We start from the raw sequence: 19,890 nt of genomic DNA, 5'->3' as shown, positions 1-19,890 counted from the left end.
CACATGAAAAGATGCTCCACATCGTTAATCATCAGGGAAATGCAAATTAAAACCACAATGACGTATCACCTCACACCAGTTAGGATGGCCAGCATTGAAAAAACTAAGAACAACAAATGCTGGCGAGGATGCGGAGAAATGGGAACCCTTCTACACTGCTGGTGGGAATGTAAACTAGTTCAACCATTGTGGAAAGCAATATGGAGGTTCCTCAAAAAACTCAAAATAAAAATACCACTTGACCTGGAAATTCCACTCCTAGGAATTTACCCAAAGAAAGCAAGATCTCAAATTCAAAAAGACCCCTATGTTTATCACAGCACTTTTTACAATAGGCAAAATATGGAAACAACCTAAGTGTTCATCAGTAGATGAATGGGTAAAGAAGAGGTGGTACATATACACAATGGAATACTATTCAGCCATAAGAAAGAAACAAATTCTACCATTTGCAACAACATGGATGGAGCTGGAGGACATTATGCTTAATTAAATAAGCCAGGTGGAGAAAGACAAATGCCAAATGTTTTCCCTCATTTGAAGCAAAACTGAAGGAACAAAATGGCAGAAGACCCAGAGACTCCAAGAATGAACTACTGGTTACCAAACAGGAGGGGTGTGGGAGAGTGGGTGGGGAAGGAGGGAGAATGGTATTGAGGGGTATTATATTTAGTACGTATGGTGTGGGGGATCACGGGCAGAACAGTGTACCACAGAGAAGGCACATAATGGATCTGTGGCATCTTGCTGTACTGATGGACAGTGACTGCATTGGGGTATGGGTGGGGACTTGATAATATGGGTATATGTAGTAACCACATTGTTTTTTCATGTGAAACCTTCATACGAGTGTGTATCAATAATACCTTAATAAAAAATTTCTGAAAAAAATGCTGATGATTCAACCCACATCCCAAGATTCTGACTTAATTGCCTAGGGGTATCACTTAGGAATGAAGACTTTTAAAAGACTTAAAAGCAAGGAGCTTTTAAACATGATTCTAATGTGCAGCGAAGGCACAGAACCACTGAATGTGAGTGTAAGTGTGTTTTGTTTTACCTACATTACAGTGGTCCATACAGTACATTTAAATGTTAAAATTATTTTCCAATAAATAAAAATTAATTTCATATACCCGAATGATCCAGATTTTAGTCTTCTGTTGGAATATCTGTACATACTAAGCCTGCATTTCCGCAGAACATGATTCAAGTGTGCTGAGTTGCCGCCGTACCTTCTGTAGGCATTTTCTCTGCCCTCCATAATCCTCTCAGCCCACCCCACTATCGCCACAGCGCAGGGCCAGGGACAGTTGCTGCTTATCATCACGCCTGCACTGTGGGTTTTCTTACATCAGTGTTAGTAGAAGTGAAATAGTGCTTATCCCTTAGTCTCCAGCAGAAGCAGAAAAGCAAAAGGCAATCCAAGAGGGCCCTGTGTTCGCTTGGACCTGCCGCTCATTCCCAGTACCTGCCTGGCCCCCTGCAGTATTTGGGTGTGTGCCCTTGAATTTAAATCTGTTTACACAGCAGTAGCTCCACAATGCCTCATAACCTATGGAGCAAAGAGCTGAGAAGGGAGAGATCCCAACCCCAATTATCTTAATAAATAGCTCTCTAGTACAAAAGGAAGCTACATAAAAACAGTAAGATAAAAGGGCACACAGTGGCACGAGACAGTGTGTTTCAGAATTAAAGAAATGCAAGAGGCTTGTGAAGTTTGTATCCATTCAGGGACAAAGGGAGCTAGAGCCAAACCTGACCTGTGAAGTGTAGAAATACCTAATCTAGAGAGGCGATAAAAGGAAGATTGCAACGTCAGGGGTGGGATGCAGCCTTGCTTCCCAGGGAGTTGGGGCCCAGTACAGCCAAGCGTGGTTCTGTTTGAGAACCCCCCTTTTTAAGCTTACCCAGTATTAGTCCTTCCTAATCCAGCCTCTGGTCTGTGCATAGTGTCCCCTCTGCCTGCTGTGCTCTGCCCTCCCTACCCTTCTTCGGGTGGCCACTTCATGTCTCAGGTCCCCAGGATTAGACCTGAAGCAGAGATCGAACCACTCCAGTGTGCACCTGCATTTACCCGTCAGAACACTGATGCGGCTTTTGTAAAATGCTTTTGCATGATCTTTCTCCTCACAAAAATCAACCAAAAATGGTTAAAGACTTAAATGTAAAACCTGAAACTAAAACTCCTAGGAGAAAACATAGGGAAAAAGTCTCATGAGACTGGTCTTGGTAGTGATTTCTTGAATGTGACACAAAATTAGTAGCTTAACAAAAAATGAAACCCCAATGCAACCGCTTCCCAAGACTCAGAACCCCAGACACAGGCGCCCCCTGCTGGACAGTGAAGTCCTGTGGCGGGATCTGGGTAAGTGGTTTCCTGTGTCTCCTTCAGGAAGGGACCTGTTGGATTCTTCCAGAGGAGGACGCCGCCCCAAATCACTCACGGAAGGCGTCTCTTGATGCAACAAGCAAGAGGAATTTATTCAGAGGCCAGCTAGCTGGGGTCCATGCGTTAGCCCAACGCAGCAGGTCTCAACGAGGACCCTGAACTCACAAAGCCAGAAGTTTTTATAGCATTTTCAAAGGGGCAGTATTTTCTACAGTCACAATACAGTGTTTTTTTTTTCATAGACACATAAATTTTCGGCTGACGCCTCATCCTGGGGGTCTGGTTAGATAAAATCACTTTCGGAATGTTTAGCGTGGTTCTAGCAAGATAAGCTTAACTGATTGAGGTTGGCTAACTAAAGGTCACTACAATTAACACTGGCTGACTAACTTGTTTTTCAAAGTTCTAGTAATTTTTCTCCTTCTAGGTTAGAAAATGGTCTTTGAGCCTTTAAGATGGCTGTGCTTATGCTAACTTTTGATTCTTCAGGTTCTACATTTCCCCACTTCTCTTTAAGGGCATTCCAATCATGGAATGTTTGTATCTTCTTGTTGGGTGAGTGAATAATATTGTTGCTGCAACATTAGTACATGAACGGCACTCACTCTTTCTCTAACAAAAGTTATCAGCCGATTCAATATGCAGGGTCCTAAAGTGAGGAGCAACACAAGGATGAGTAAGGGCCCAGCCAGAGTGGATATCAAGGTCGTAAACCACGGAGACCTAGTGAACCAAGATTCAAATAGCCCTTGGCCGGCTTCTCGTTCTCTCTTTCTCTGGTCTAGCCTCTCCCTAAGCTCTGACATTGAATCTCTTACTATTCCGGAATGGTCTGCATAAAAGCAGCATTCTTCCTTTAAAGCTGCACACAATCCTCCTTCTTTTAGAAACAGCAGTTCCAGCCCTCGTCTGTTCTGCAAGACTACTTCAGAGAGGGAAGTCAGAGATTCTTCAAGTTTAGTAATGGATTGCTCTATGGTTTTTAGGTCTTCATCAATAGCTGTCCTTAGTCCCTCATAATGTTGGTTCCCTTGGATAATAGCAGCTGTCCCTGTTCCTACTCCGGCTGCGACTCCTATCCCTAACAACACAGCTAAGGTCAGCGAGACCGGCTCCCTCCTATATCTATGCCTAGGTTCAAATTCAGCTACGAATGAAAGGTCATCATGATACATCAACCTGGACACCAGCTGAACCATGATACAGAAATCGCGGGAGGAGTTGAAGGCAGAAGTAGAGACACATGGGGTCACTCCAGTGTTACAAGCCCACCACCCTTCAGGAGGAGGGACTAGATACTCATTTTCACCTGAGGAGGTCACAGCTATGGTTTCATTACACAAAGCTTTATGGGTGGGGGGGACTGAACCTAAACATTTTCCTCTTCCAGTTACGTCAGTCAGAGTTAGCTTCCCCAGCTACAGATCTCGTGACGGGTTGTCCTGTTAAAACTGCCTAACAATCCCAATCCTTCATAATAAGGCGGCCCAGAAGAGAAACACAACTAACAGGATTCAGTAGTGTTAGGGTTGGTGGTATTTAAGACCTGAAAAGCCCCTTCAAGGAGGTTGAGAAGGCGTTGTCCGGTGCCAGGAAAGGAGGTGACTCGGCCAAGAGTGGAGACGGAGGGAGTGGTGGCAGAGTCCATAGGTGGGGCTAGGGCCTGTTTTGGGGCTGGGGCTGGGGGACGCGGTTGATCCCGCAAGACAGCGTTGGGTCCTACTGGGACAGCCAGAAGAGTCTCTACCTTAAGCCTGAGCATAAACAAGACTCCATTATCATAGCCACTCTGGTAGAGTCTTAGTCCCCACATAAGCCCTTTTTCCCAATTTGTCGCCCTTTTTCCTGCATCTGTGAAAGAGATGTCAATAGGGTTGCAGGTGGGATTAGTCGTGCATTGGGCACGAGCGGTATTCTACTGGATTTTTATGAGGCCTAGAGGAGATCTCCCTGCGCTTCCTGTCAGCCAATGGCATGTCCCTGTTTGTTCACAACCCCAATTTTTGCAGAAAAAATCTGTCTTCCCACCACACTGTGAGGCTTTGGCACTATCGGCTGAGGGGGCTGGGCATACATAGAAGCAGGTATTCTGGAGCTCTTTCATGGTCCCAGAGCCCCAATGCACTGTATAATCTCGAGTACCACATCCGGGTACCCCAACTTTATCTTCATACCATGGGTCTTGTTTGAAGAGAGTGCACAAATCTACAGTGAGGGTAGGCCACCAAGTTCCCCTTGGGGTGTTGTCCTGTTAACTGGACTACTACTTGTTGGGAAGCCGGGGTAATGATTTGCCATGTGAGTAACCTGGGTTCATGGGGGTTAGGGTTCTGGAAGGTGGGAAGTAACTGGGTCATTAGAATTAGAATTGTTAGTGACACAATCATTTTTACACAAGCGAAATTTAAGAGGGTTATCAGTTCGAATTACTCGCCAGTCCAGGTCTGGTTGAGGCGCTTTCTTCAGATGTGAAGCATGTATCCAGGAAGAGATGCCATCTACTTTCACAGCTGTAGGTGTGGTCAAAAGGACGATGAAGGGTCCTTTCCACCGAGGCTCAAGATTGTCCGTTCGATGTCGCCTTACGTAGACAGAGTCTCCCACTTGGAACGGGTGAGGTACTGAAATGTCCTCTGGCCGATAGGCTTCTCGGATAGAGGCCCACACTTCTTTCTGCACAACTTCCAGAGCCCGTAACCTTTCAAGCAGAAACTTATTAGTCACAGATTCAGGGGATACGTGGAGGTGAGCTGCATTTAGTGGAGCCGGGGCTCCAAACATTATTTCAAAGGGTGTTAGTCTAAAACGGCTGGGGGTGTTTCTAACTCGGAATAAGGCGAAGGGAAGGAGGACCAACCAATCATATAAACCAGTCTCTATGGATAATTTAGTCAGGGTCTCTTTTAGAGTTCTATTCATCCTTTCTACCTGTCCTGAGCTCTGGGGCCTGTATGCACAATGCAATTTCCAATCCGTCCCCAAAGTCTTGGACAATCCCTGACTTACCTGGGCAACAAAGGCAGAGCCGTTGTCGGAGCCTATTACCTTTGGGATTCCAAACCTGGGAAATATTTCTTCAAGGATCTTTTTAGACACCGTCTGAGCTGTCTCAGTTTTGGTGGGGAACACCTCTGTCCATCCTGAAAATGTGTCTAGGAAAACTAGAAGGTACTTATATCCATACTTAACAGGCTTGATCTCAGTGAAGTCAACTTCCCAGTTAGCTCCTGGGCGATCCCCTCGAAGCCTTTTCCCGGATGTTACTGGATTTTTACTCACATTTACTAATTGGCAGGGAACACAATTTCTTACAACCTCGTCAGCCAGTTTTCCTAATCCAATAACATGATAAGGGGAGTCTTGAACCAAGGTCTTTAGGTTTTTTGCTCCCAAATGTGTCAATTGATGCAATTGCCTTAAGTATTCTTCTGCCTCTCTCTTAGGCAGGACAACTCTCCCTCTTTCAGACTTGTATATCTTGTGGGGTGAGGAATTTTTAAACCCTAATTTGTTTATACAAGCGAAGTCTTCGGGTGTATACTGGAAGCTCTTCATACAAGTGGCCTCCGGGTACACTTGGAGAGGTAAGATATTCATTCCCTGGGCTGCTTGTTTTGCAGCTTGGTCCGCCCTTCTGTTTCCTTGAGCTATTAGAGAGTCACTTTTTTGATGCCCAGGGCAATGTATTATTGCCACTTCTCTAGGTCTATGGATGGCTTCTAACAAATTTAAAATTTCTTGTTTGTTTTTAACATCTCTCCCGGCAGAAGTCAATAACCCTCTCTGTCTATAAATAGCCCCGTGTATGTGAGCGGTGGCAAAAGCGTATCGGCTGTCGGTATAGATGTTAAGTCTCTTACCTTCTGCCATCTTTAGAGCCTGAGTCAGAGCGACGAGCTCTGCTCGCTGTGCAGAAGTGCCCGTTGGAAGTCCACTGGCCCACACGATTCGGTTATCATCCACTACTGCAGCTCCCGCCATTCTCTTACCATCCATAATGTAACTGCTCCCGTCTGTATACCAAGTCAGGAGTCCTGGCCCTTCTAAAGGCTGATCTTGTAAGTCCTGGCGGGTCCCCACCTCCTCAGCCAGGATTTCCTGGCAGGTATGAAGTACTTCTTTTTCCAAATCTGGGAGCAGAGTAGCTGGGTTTAGGATGGCGGGTGGGGCAAATTCCACACGATCACGATTCAGGAGTAAGGTCTGGTAGTGAGTCATTCTGGCATTTGACATCCATCTTTTGGGTGGTTGCCGGATTATGCTCTCCAACGCATGTGAAGCAACCACAGTGAGTTTTTGTCCCAATGTTAGTTTGTCAGAATCTTTAACTAGGAGGGCCACAGCTGCTACTACTCCCAGGCAGGCAGGCCACCCACTACTCACGGGGTCTAATATTTTTTTGACAGATAGGCGACAGGTCTCTTCCAAGGTCCCCATTGTTGGGTCAACACTCCTCGAGCTACTCCGCTCCGTTCGTCCACGAAAAGGACAAATGGCTTAGTTACGTCTGGCAATGCTAGAGCGGGTGCTGAGAGGACGGCTTTCTTGATATCATCAAAGGCCTATTGTTGCTCAGATCCCCAAACAAACGGGGCTGTCCCCTTGGTAAGGGGGTACAGAGGGGCGGCCAAGGAAGCATATCCGGGTATCCACAATCTACAAAACCCCGCTGTCCCCAGAAACTCGCGATCCTGGCGTGCTGTAGTGGGGACCGGAATCTGCGTCACAGTCTGCTTCCGGGCTTCAGTAAGCCACCTTTTCCCTTTTCTCAGGGAATATCCCAAATAAATCACTTGTTGTTGGCAGATCTGTGCCTTCTTAGCAGATGCTCTATACTCTAATTTGGCAAGTTCAGTCAAAAGGGCTTCAGTGGCCTCTTGGCAGGTCTCCCGGGTGGGAGCAGCTATCAATAAGTCATCAACATATTGCAGCAAAGTTACCTGTGGGTTTGAAGCTCGGTAGAAAGCCAAGTCCTGATGTAAAGCCTCATCGAAGAGGGTGGGCGAGTTCTTGAATCCTTGTGGCAAAGGAGTCCAGGTCAATTGCCCAGTAGTTCCTGTGGTGGGATCTTTCCACTCAAAGGCAAACAGCGGTTGGCTGTTCTGGTGCAAGCACAGACAAAAGAAAGCATCCTTTAGATCTAAAACTGAATACCAGATGTTTTTTTGGGGCCAGGGAGCTTAGTGCCATAGGGATTTGGCACGGTGGGGTGAATGTCCTGTGTCCTTTTGTTAACTTCTCTTAAATCTTGTACTGGTCGGTAATTTCTCGTTCCTGCCTTTTTTACAGGCAGCAAGGGGGTGTTCCATGGGGATTGACATTTTACTAATATTCCCTGTTCCATAAGCTTCTGGATATGTGGCCTAATTCCATCCCTGGCTTCTTTACTTATTGGATATTGCCTCACAGTCACTGGCAAGGCTGAAGCTTTTAGTTCTATGATTACAGGGGGCTGGTTCTTGGCGAGCCCCATGCCCACCATCTCCGCCCAGGCTCCTGGGAATTGGTCGAGCCACTCCTGACTAATTCGGGAGGGCTCTGGTTCCATAAAAAGACAGTATTCGTCTTCCAATCTTATGGTCAGAATACTCAAGTTCAAAGGCTTATTTTCCTGATTAGTCACCAAAGGTTTCTCAGCTTGAAAAGATATTTGGGCTCCTACTTTGGTCAAGATGTCCCTTCCTAACAGGGGCGTAGGGCATTCCGGTATAATGAGGAACGAGTGACTTACTCGTCCTACTCCTAAGTCTACTGCTCTTCGGGTGGTCCATGCATATTGTTTCTGGCCTGTAGCTCCAATCACCCAAGACTTTTTGCCAGAGAGAGGGCCCTTGTCTTTAGTTAATACAGAATGTTGAGCACCGGTGTCTACTAGGAACTCAACGGGTTGCCCCTCCACTTTCAGAGTTACCCTGGGCTCGGGGAGGGGTTCCAAGCCCCGTCCTCCCTAATCTTCGTCTTCCAGCAGAGACAACACCTTTTTTGGAGGCTTCTGCAGTGGCTTTTTAGGGCATTCTTTCACCCAATGTCCTTTCTCTTTGCAGTATGCACATTGATCTTTATCCAAAGGAGGCCGGTTGCCCAGGTGCCCTGCCTTACTAGTTCTACCACTAGAGGGTGGGCGTCCCTTACCTTCTACTACTGCAGCCAAGATTTTTGTTAAATTTCTCTCATGCTTCCTATCCCTCTTTTCCTCTTTACTTTCTTTTTCCTTTTCCTTCCTTAATTCCTTCTCTTCCTCAGTCTCTCTCTTATGATAAACTTTCTCAGCTTCTTTCACCAAATCTCTCAACGACAAATCCTGTAAGCCTTCTAGTCTCTGAAGCTTCTTTCTAATATCAGGCGCTGATTGCCCAATAAAGGCAAGAGCCACTGAAGCACTGTGTTCCTCAGAAGTGGGGTCAAAAGGAGTATACCGCCTGAAGGCTTCCATCAGGCGTTCTAAGAACACTGCGGGTGCCTCAGCGGCTCCCTGACTAACCTCTCTTACCTTGGCCAAATTGGTGGGGCGCCTTGCAGCCCCGCGAAGACCTGCCACCAGAGCCTGGCAATAGATGGTTAGTCGCTCCCTACCTTCTGGAGAATTAAAGTCCCAGTTGGGTCTGGTCAGTGGGAACCCCCTTTCTATATCATGAGGGAGTTGCGACGGTCGTCCGTCAGCTCCAGGCACATTCTTTCACGCTTCCAGGAGGATCCTTTCTCTTTCTTCCGTGGTGAAGAGTACCTGTAAGAGCTGCTGACAATCATCCCAAGTGGGCTGGAGAGAGAACATCAGGGACTCTATCAGTCCCATTAGTCTCTGCGGTTCCTCTGAAAAAGGAGGGTGGTTAGCTTTCCAATTATATAAATCGGCAGAGGAGAATGGCCAGTATTGCAGAGGTTGGAAAGGCGGGTCTCCTTCCTCCCCGAGAATGGGGGCCCCATAAGACCTGAGGGGAAAAATACCTGATGGGTCCAATGCGGCCCCTCGGCGCCGCCGAGTTCCCTGGGCCGGTCCCGGAGCTGGCCCCGATGCCTCGGTACCAGAGGCTAGAGGCATCGGAGGTGCCGGGGCCGGAGGCACTGGGGCCTCGGGCGCCGGGGCCTCAGGCGCCAGGGCAGAGGCAGGAGGGTAAGGAGGGGGATCATCAACCATGAGCAAGTCTTGAGTGTCAGGGTGTATTTTGGTGGTCTCTTTCCCTTTTCCCCGAGGTTGAGCCTGAGCTAATAAGACTCGAGAGTTCGCTTTCTTTCGCACCCAGGGCTTTACCTGGGGCGGTGGATTTTCCACCAATTCTTGCCAGACCACAATGTAGGGCTGCTGATCCGGATGTCCCCGAGTTGAATTCTGGAAAACAACAGCTTTTACTGCAAGCAGAGTGGAGAGGTAAAAAATCCCCTCCGGGGGCCATCCAACGTTAAAAGTGGGCCACTCGGAGGTACAGAAAGTCTGCCACAGCCCTTTTTTAACTTCTACCGACAAGTCATGCGCCCTTGCTCTCACTTCTGTCCAATGACCTAACGTCAGGCTAAGGGGGGTCGTCACGGTCTGTCCCATTGCCAGTATAACAATTATTAGACATGTAAAGGACACATAAAACAGAGACACACAGAGATTAAACACACAGCGGCCGCTTTTTGTCTTCCTCAGATTTCTGACCAAGAACCGGAAGGAATCAGTGGGCTGATATTCTCGGCGCCCAAAAACCAACCCTATCTCATCCGGTTCACTTTTGCGGAAAAACAGGTGGGAGGCCACCAGGCGTCCCTGGCCCTCCAAACTCCCCGGGGCGTCCCCCAGGGTTGCAGCCTGCGGTGCTCCAAGTACGTCTACCGACCGCAGTCGCAACCCCTTACGGGACCGGAACGGCTGCCAGACAGAGGGTACCCTTTTCAGAACTCCGACCGGTCTCACTGAAAAGCAGAACACAGAACACAGACAACTCAAGGCGCCACTAATCTTACCTCTTCTTCCAAGAACGGCTTCGGGAGTGAAGCGGGGTGAGCGCACGATCCCGGACGAGCCCCCAAATGTTGGATTCTTCCAGAGGAGGACGCCGCCCCAAATCACTCACGGAAGGCGTCTCTTGATGCAACAAGCAAGAGGAATTTATTCAGAGGCCAGCTAGCTGGGGTCCATGCGTTAGCCCGACGCAGCGGGTCTCAACAAGGACCCCGAACTCACAAAGCCAGAAGTTTTTATAGCATTTTCAAAGGGGCAGTATTTTCTACAGTCACAATACAGTGTTTTTTTTTCATAGACACATAAATTTTCGGCTGACGCCTCATCCTGGGGGTCTGGTTAGATAAAATCACTTTCGGAATGTTTAGGGTGGTTCTAGCAAGATAAGCTTAACTGATTGAGGTTGGCTAACTAAAGGTCACTACAATTAACACTGGCTGACTAACTTGTTTTTCAAAGTTCTAGTAATTTTTCTCCTTCTAGGTTAGAAAATGGTCTTTGAGCCTTTAAGATGGCTGTGCTTATGCTAACTTTTGATTCTTCAGGTTCTACAGACCCAGGAATCACAACAGCTCCTTTCCCCTCTACTCCTACCAAGTCATAAGATATTTTAACAATGTGTATATAAATTCAATTAAGTTGATCAACAAGCTCACCTCTGAAAACCAGAAATGGAAGGATAGTAACAAAGATACCAGTTACACTTTGGTATGGAAATCCCGGCCTATACTCTGGCCGCTGGATTGCCTAAGGCAGAGGAGAGAGGGCAGGGAGAGCCCTGAGTCGTGGTGGATGGGCTGACAACTGCATCAGATTCGGGACAGTCGGGTATGAGCAGGGTGGGCTCCCTCCTCAGCCTGCAGATGGCCTGCTGCTCTTCACATGGGTATGTGCCACTCATGCCCCTTTCTCTTCTCATAAAGACACAAGGTATATTCGATGGGGGCCCCATGTTTATGACCTCATTTAACTTAAATTATCTTTTTAAAAGCTCTGTCTGCAAATACAGTCACATTCTGAAGTATTAGAAGTTAGGATTTCATCACAGGAACTTTGGGGAAGCATAATTCAGTCCATAACTCTTGCCTAATTAATCTTTGACACACAATCTCAGTATATATTTATATGAGAATTATGTTGTTTTTTTTTAAGGCAATTCATTTTTATTATAATTATTATAATTTTGACAGAAATTCAGTCCCTCTTGGGATAGCAAGGGAACATACCATTGTATACTTTCTATTGTCATTTTTCTTTTTTTTTTAACTACTGTTAATTCAAAGAAAATGGTTACATAAAATCCAGTCTGTTCTAGAAATACAAGTGGCCTTTCCAATACATAACATTTCAAATATCAAATTATATGGTAAACATACAATAAGGAGAAAGTAACATATCCCCTATGTACAGTACTACCGTTGACTAGGGGGCTTATAACAACAGAGGTTTATTTCTCACTGTTATGGAAGCTGTGAAGTCTGAGATCAAGTCCCCAGGAGATTCTGGTGGTCTTCCTGTGTTCTCACATGATGGCAGGAACAAGGGAGCTCTCTGAGACTCCTCCTTTTTTTTTGATATCGTTAATATACAATTACTTGAACAACATTATGATTACTGGACTCCCCCTATTATCAAGTCCCCCCCCCACATACCCCATTACAGTCACTGTCCATCAGCGTAGTAAGATGCTATAGAATCATTCATTACTTGTCTTCTCTGTGCTATACTGCCTTCCCCATGTCCCCCATACATTATGTGTGCTAATCATAATGCCCTGTTTTCCCCCTTATCCCTCCCTTCCCACCAATCCTCCCCACTCCCTTTCCCTTTGGTAACTGTTAGTCCATTCTTGGGTTCTGTGAGTCTGCTGCTGTTTTGTTCCTTCAGTTTTTCCTTTGTTGTTACACTCCACAGATGAGTGAAATCATCTGATACTTGTCTTTCTCCACCTGGCTTATTTCACTGAGCATAATACCCTCTAGCTTCATCCATGTTGTTGCAAATGGTAGGATTTGTTTTCTACTTATGGCTGAATAATATTCCATTGTGTATATGTACCACATCTTCTTTATCCATTCATCTACTGATGGACACTTAGGTTGGCTTCCATTTCTTGGCTATTGTAAATAGTGCTGCGATAAACATAGGGGTACATATGTCTTTTTCAAACTGGGCTGCTGCATTTTTAGGGTAAATTCCTAAGAGTGGAATTACTGGGTCAAATGGTATTTCTATTTTGAGTTTTTTGAGGAACCTCCATACTGCTTTCCACAATGGTTGAACTATTTTACATTCCCACCAGCAGTGTAGGAGGGTTCCCCTTTCTCCACATCCTCACCAACATTTGTTGTTGTTTGTCTTTTGGATGTTGGCCATCCTAACTGGTGTGAGGTGATATCTCATTGTGGTTTTAATCAGATTATTTTCTTTTTGTTTGTTGAGGTGCGTGAGCTCTTTATATAATTTGGATTCCTCTTTCTCCACATCCTCGCCAACATTTGTTTTTCCTAGTCTTTTGGATGTTGGCCATCCTAACTGGTGTGAGGTGATATCTCATTGTGGTTTTAATTTGCATTTCCCTGATGATTAGCAATGTGGAGCATCTTTTCATGTGCCTGTTGGCCAGCTGAATTTCTTCTTTGGAGAAGTGTCTGTTCAGATCCTGTGCCCATTTTTTTATTGGATTATTTGCTTTTTGTTTGTTGAGGTGTGTGAGCTCTTTATATATTTTGGAGAGAATTACATTTTTAACTGCTTGAAAATTCTGCTTTGCAAATACATCTGTTTGAGTCCATAAAGTCTACATGTTTCTCCTACCCCCAGCTGCTTCCTTGAGGGCTGTTGATATATTAACACAAATTCAGCAAGAAGAATGCCATGGTATTTCAGGTATATTCCTCTAGTCCTCTCAATGGTCAACATAAAGAGTTTTTTGTATAGTGAGAAGTCTCTGCCTGAAGCTTTCTTACTTTGTCAGATCAAGGATCAAACACAATCAAACATGGCCCCAGGGGACCCTGAAAGGAACCTTTCTCAGAAAAAAAAAATCCAAACCTTTTTTCTGGCCAGTGAAAGTTTCAATAATTAGTATATTATTTAAATAATTCACATATTTCATATTTACTGTCAAAAAATTTTGGAATAATTAGTTGATTAATTTGCTGAATTATCTGGTGAACTTAATCTACATTAAGCTCAAGGCCATGTAACAAATTGCACTCTAGAACTGAGATTCAGATTCTGGTCCTGTCATCAGTCTCCTGGGATGCACTACTATTTATCATCTTTTGTTATAGAACAATTGCCTAGGCACTCTTGGGTCCTGGGACTTGGAGAGGGTTGTGTTGGGGTTTCATTTTTTCAAAATTATGATAATAAAAATAAAAAGGGATTTTCCAGAGCCAATGAGCATACATCTTTAGATTGAAAGGATTTACTTTGTGTTCAGCTCACTTAACTATCCATGAAAGGAAATGTATCCAACATAAAAATTGGTTTTGTGGTAGATATTATTTGCATAGTAATTATTTATTCAACAAAAGTTTATTGGGGACCTTCTATATGACAGTCACTTATCTGGCTCTGGGGACATATCAGGGAACAGACAGGGACAGACAGGTTCCTTTCGCTCAGGTAATGTGTATTCTAATGGGTTAGAGTCACACATTTAGAAAAGAGTAAGTTTGGTTTTGCCTTGCATCCTTCTGAGACCAGCTTGTTCAACAGACCAAATAAAGACACCTACTGAATTGTCTCAAAGGATGTTCCTCCCATGTTTAATGTTCAAGTAACTATGGTTGTTTCTGAGGGGTGATCACTTGCTTTCTTTTGAGTACTTTTTAAAATTTCCTGAATCTTTATAGTAAACATAAATCTTTTGTGCAAAACCTAAATTATTGCTTTAGAAAAAGAAATCACTACCTTCCATGTCAAAAAAGGACTGGATGGGGTCAGGGGTGGCAATGATCAGAAAGACCAGTTACAGGCTATTGCAGTTACTCAGTGAGAGGCAATGGCCTTGGACTAGGACAAAGAAACTTCACAGAGCTCTTTATAGATTTGGGAGGTAGAAGTGACAGAACTTATTGGTGGGTTGGATGTGGGAGTGGGCAGAGGGGGTTACTGGCAAGAAGCATTTGGTATCTGAAGATATTTACTGAGGTGGCATAAATGACAACTTTCAGATTCAGGGGTGAGATTTTAAAAATCCATTCATTGGTTCTCAAAAGTTTTGAGCCTTCAAGTAAAATGCAAATAAGTATCTCAAGGAGGACATTACTCTGTAAGCCTTTATTGGCCAGTGTCCATCAATTCCACACTATTCCTTGGCAGTTGAGCCACAGACAAGAAAGGCTCTACTGAAGAAGTAAAAGACTAACAAAGAACATAATCCATTTTTTTCTTTCATTCAATATTCATTCATCAATAGGCTGTCTGTTATGTATCAGAAATAGTAGCTAAAGAAGAAAACACACAATTACCTTTCTGACTGTGGAAACACAGAGGGGGTGACTAGCACACACTTGGGGGGAGAGGTTGGCTTCAGGAAAGACTCAGGAGGAGATCACATCTGGCATCTGAATTGAGTTTTAGAGGAGGAGGAGGTAGCCACATTTTGGGTAAGCATGGCTATGTCACAAACTACCCCTGAACTGGCTTAAACCTCTGTCAAAATTGTTAATGCTCATAGATTTTGTGGGTCTGGAATTCAGACAGGGCACAACAGGGAACATTCATCTCTGTTTCATGGTGTCTCAGGCCTCAGTTGGGAGACTCTCAGGATGGAGCTAGAATCATCTGAAGACAGTGCACTCACATGTCTTATGTCTGATGCTCGCTGTTGCTGGGAGCCTCAGTCCCTCTCTCTGCTTGGACTACTTTGGATTTCTTCAAAATATGATGACTGGTTCCCCAAGTGAGAATCCCAAAAAGAGGAACTTAGGAAAAAGCTGTATCCTTTTTATGACCTAGGTTTGGGAGTCATGCAACATCACTTCTGAGGAGTGTCAAAGTGCCAGGAGCATGTGGGATGGGATAAATATTGGTGTGGCTCTCTTTGGAAAACCCAGTCTTCCACACCAGGCAAAGATAGAATTAGGGAACAACATGAGGTTACCTAGCAGGGAAAGAAAGCATTTCTGGCTCTGGAAATTACATGTAGTTTGTAGAGACAAATATGTCTAGGTGTCTCCTGATAGCCATTCTTCCCTTCATTTCACAACAGGACTTCCAAATTTTAGTTGGACACATTGACTGCTCAGCTAAATGACTCTATTTCCCAGCCTCCCTTGCAGCTAAGTAAGGTGACATGACTAAGTTCTGGCCTAGGAGATGCAAGTGAAAGTATTAGGTGGAAATTCCAGAATATGTCTCTTAAAGGGAGAGGATGCACATCTCTCCACCCTGCTGCCTGGAATACACCTGTGATGGCTAAAGTACTAGCAACTACTTTGGACCATGAAGACCAGGCAGTTAGTAAATCAGTGAACTGGGAGGAGCCTGGATCTCATATAACTTTGTTGCACTACCCAAGAACCCTAGGCTGCCAATTTCCTGACATCTTTGGATGTGAAAGAGAAATAAACTTCTAACTGTTTAAAACATTATTTTCTTGTTCACTGTTATGTTCAGCAAAATCTTATCTTAATCAGAATGCTTGGATTAGCTGCAGAGCAGGGTACACAGAAGTGGAAAGAACCCTTATCTTGATGGTGGTGAAAGGGAACTAACAGGTGTGCTACAGTTTTCAGATTGTTTTATTTAGAAACATCACCCTGGTGACACTGACTTAATTTACAATTTTGTCCCAGATATACTCTACTGCAGTGGTTCTCAATTTAGGATACATCAGATTTCCCTGAAGGTATGTTAAAACACAGACTGCTGGGCCCACCTTAAGAGTTTCTGATTCAGTAGGTCTGGATGGGGCCTGAGAATTTGCATTTCTAACAAGTCCCCAGACGATGCTAAAGCTGCTGGTCCACACATTTCGAGAGTCACTGCCCTAGAATAAGTCCTATCAAAGTACCCTAAGGGCAGACAATGGTTTCTGGGAAAGTCCGTCCCCTCATCCCCCACCCCCAGTCCCCCTAACCAGACAGGCATTGGTATTGCTTTCACACCACTGCCTAGTACCTGCCCTGGGAAGGAGGAATCTAAAGAAGGGGAAGGGGCACTGGGTCCTACAGGATCCCTCAACATCTTTCTCTGCACAAGCCAAGTGCCCCAGCTTTGTACACCAGGTGTGCCTGATTCCTTTGGCTACCTCCAAGGATCTGGAGAAGGACAGACTCTTGTGAGGCCTTAATATTCTCTGCTCTGCTACTCCGAGCTTATTTCCTTGGGTGAAAAGATAGGGCAGCGACATCAACTTTGCAGGGAATTGGAGCATGTGCCATGGCCCTTTCTATGCCAGAATGTGCTAAGCATGCTGGTTAATAATAGTGCAACTCTCCAAGTGCATAATGAAGTTCTAAGGATGTGCTCGTCTGGCAGGGTCTGGAGCCATGGCTCACAATCAAAACACATCCCTTTGCCTCCAGTGGAATCATCCAGTGTGGTTTCAGTGAGGGCTTCTCAGCTTTGGCATCACTGACATTTTGATCTGGATAATTGTGTCATGGGGGCCATTCTGTGCATAGCAGGACGTCTAACAGCATCCCTGGGCTTAACCCGCTAGACATAAGCAGCACACACACCCCTACCCCTGCCTAATTGTGACAATCAAAATCATCTACAGACATTATACGATGGAAAATGGTTTCTTTGTGCCTGGCCTATATATTATAAGTGCTTAATAAATGGCTGCTTAGAATTAATTGAATGAGGAGAGTATCTCTCATCCAAAAGAATGCCCTGGACTACCTCTCTGATAGCTAGTCAGAGCGCACCTCCTCTACCCTATTTTTTTTCTACAAATAATTCACTGAACACATTTTTATTGAGCACCCACTATGTACACAGACACTGACATAGGCGCTGGCCACACAACAGAAGACCTGCCCCCTTAATGGTAGTACAACACGGAGAATAGTTGATGATCCTGTAACATTTTACTATGTTGATAAATAGTGACCACACTAGAAGGGTGAGGATTTAATAATATGGGTAAATGGTCAACCACTGTGTGTATAATTGAAACCAACTTTAATTAAAAAAAGAAAATCTCTGCCCCTTTGCAGAGTTCCTGGAGCTTATGATCTAGTAACATCAGACAGGAAACTAATCCATGGAGAAAACAACCAAGTTATGAGCCAAAGAACAAGTCCTCTGAGGAGAAACCATGTCCTCTACCCTAATTTTTCAAAGCCTTGTGCAAATGCCACTTCTTCCATGAAGACTTCCTCGAATGCTCCCACCCCTAGATGTATATAGTCTCCCACTGAACGCTGACACCGATTGGTTTGTGTTCTAACACCTGTCATTTAGTCTCCTAAGTATTGATACATGTGTCTCATCTCCACTATTCACAAAGTTCCAAAGGGGCTTTGTTAGACCTTGAGCACCTTCTATCTCCTCTGCCCAATATCTTCCCTATAAAAATGATATTCTCTGGTATGCACATTTCACATTTTCTAAAGCATATAAACAACATGAAAGAAACTTACACAATTTCTATTTTTTGCAATATACAACCTAAGTAAATATTAAAGACGGTTTAACAACTTATTATTTATTGTGCATTTAACAGGGTCCAGGGCCTTTCCAAAGAAAAGCTTTACATAGATTAACTCATTTTATCCTTACAACAACCCTACGAAGCAGAAACTTATAAACCTCACTTTACATATGAGGCACAGACAGGTTAATTAATATGCCCACTGGTCACACAGCTAGAATGTGGGCAGAGTTTGGATTTAGACAAGGCAGTCCGTCTCAGGTCTGCAGGCTCCTAACTACTCTCAGCTAGACTGGAAGCTAAACAACTTCAGGACCTGCACCCATCCAGTTCACAGCAAAACCGCAGCTCCTGAAGCCTTTCTGTACAGATTCTGCACTAGGCTGAAGTCTCCGAGGTCAGCGACTTTGGTTACCAATTCACTGTTGCCCAAGCGGTTAGCCCCGTGCTTTGCACGATGCAGGCTCTCCACTTTTGTTAAAGAGAGAGTGCAGTGCTGGGTGGGAAGTTCTTCCCGAGGTCTAACCGCTGGCTATTTCCATTTCCCACAGCCTACAGAAGACCTCAGCGAGAAGCCAAGCACAGGCGCCTGCGACCCTTGGCCACCAGGTGTCGCTGCCGCATCCCCGAGTCGGAGGGAGGAACGGCCGCAGATCGCGAGCAGCATGTGGACGCTTGGGCGCCGCGCGGCTGCCAGCCTTCTGCCCGGCTCGGCGCCCTCGGGCTCGTCCCAGGCCCGCGCCGGGAACCTGCGGCAGACGAAGGCCTCCCCGCTCCACTGCCCGCCGGGCCTGCGCCCCGGGACCAGCGCATCCGGCGGGCCGGGCGACTCGGTAAGTACCAGCTCACAAAAGTCGCGGGGGCCGCGCGCCGGCGGAGGGAGGCCGCGCACGCCGGGACGTACGGGCACGCACGCCGGGCACGCGCGCCGCTGCCGCTCCGCGGGGCTGAGCTGCTGTGGGGCGCGCTGCCCCCTGCCGGGCTCGGGCTCCAGGCCTGGGCCCGCGGCCGGGCAGTCCGCCTCCGTGCTTCCTGGGTGCCTTGGCTTTGGCTTCTGCTCTCTGGTGAACAGAGAGAGACCTCTTCCCGTAATGCAACGCAGGAGAACGGTACCGGCAAAGGCAGGGCAGGTGGACGGGCATGGCTCTAGGGAATCAGTGGTTGTCTCTAAGCTCGTCACTTTGCCAGAACTTACTTCTGGATACTGTAATATATACTAGGTACTATAATATACACCTATGTTGTATGATAGAATGGTATAGACCTAAACAGACAGTTCTTCAAAGAAAAACAAATGGCCAACAGGCACAGGAAAAGATGCTCCACATCACCAATCAGGGAAATTGCAAATTAAAACCACAATGAGATATCACCGGTTAGTATGGCCACTACCCAAAAGACAAGAAACAACAAATGCTGGCAAGGATGCAGAAAAATAGGAACCCTCCTACACTGTTGGTGAGAATGCAGATTGGTGCTGTGGAAAGCAGTATGGAGGTTCCTCAAGAAACTAAAAATAGAAATACCATTTGACCCAGGAATTCCACTCCTAGGAATTTACCCGAAGAAAACACAATCCCTCACTTGAAAAGATACATACACCCCTATGTTTATTGCCACACTATTTGCAATAGCCAAGATATGGAAGCTACCTAAGTGTCCATATCAATAGATGATGGATAAAGAAGATGTGGTACATATATACAATGGAATATTATTCAGCCATAAAAAGGAAAGAAATCCTGCCATTTGCAACAACATGGATGGATCTAGAGTGTATTATTCTTAGTAAATAAGCTAGGTGGAGAAAGACAAATACCATATTTCACTTATATGTGAAATATAAAACAGCAGTAGACTCATAGATACTGAGAAATGACTAGTGGTACCAAGGGGGAGGGATTGGGGTGGGTGCAGGGCAGGAGTTGGGGGGAATAA

General features: G+C 45.5%; 1 protein-coding gene across 4 annotated transcripts in view; it reads left to right on the top strand.

The window, feature by feature from the left end:
- Positions 1–19,890, top strand: part of PIP5K1B (phosphatidylinositol-4-phosphate 5-kinase type 1 beta) — a 385,124-nt gene that overhangs the window by 337,966 nt on the left and 27,268 nt on the right. For all 4 annotated transcript variants that reach the window (XM_057498597.1, XM_057498594.1, XM_057498595.1 and 1 more), the window contains one exon: positions 18,504–18,785. In XM_057498597.1, coding sequence (XP_057354580.1) covers positions 18,504–18,785 — 282 coding nt within the window. The remainder of the gene's footprint in view (positions 1–18,503; positions 18,786–19,890) is intronic.

Source organism: Manis pentadactyla, chromosome 3 (genome assembly GCF_030020395.1).
Source record: "Manis pentadactyla isolate mManPen7 chromosome 3, mManPen7.hap1, whole genome shotgun sequence".
NCBI classification, from domain to species: Eukaryota; Metazoa; Chordata; class Mammalia; order Pholidota; family Manidae; genus Manis; species Manis pentadactyla.
This window is presented reverse-complemented; position numbering and strand designations above follow the sequence as displayed.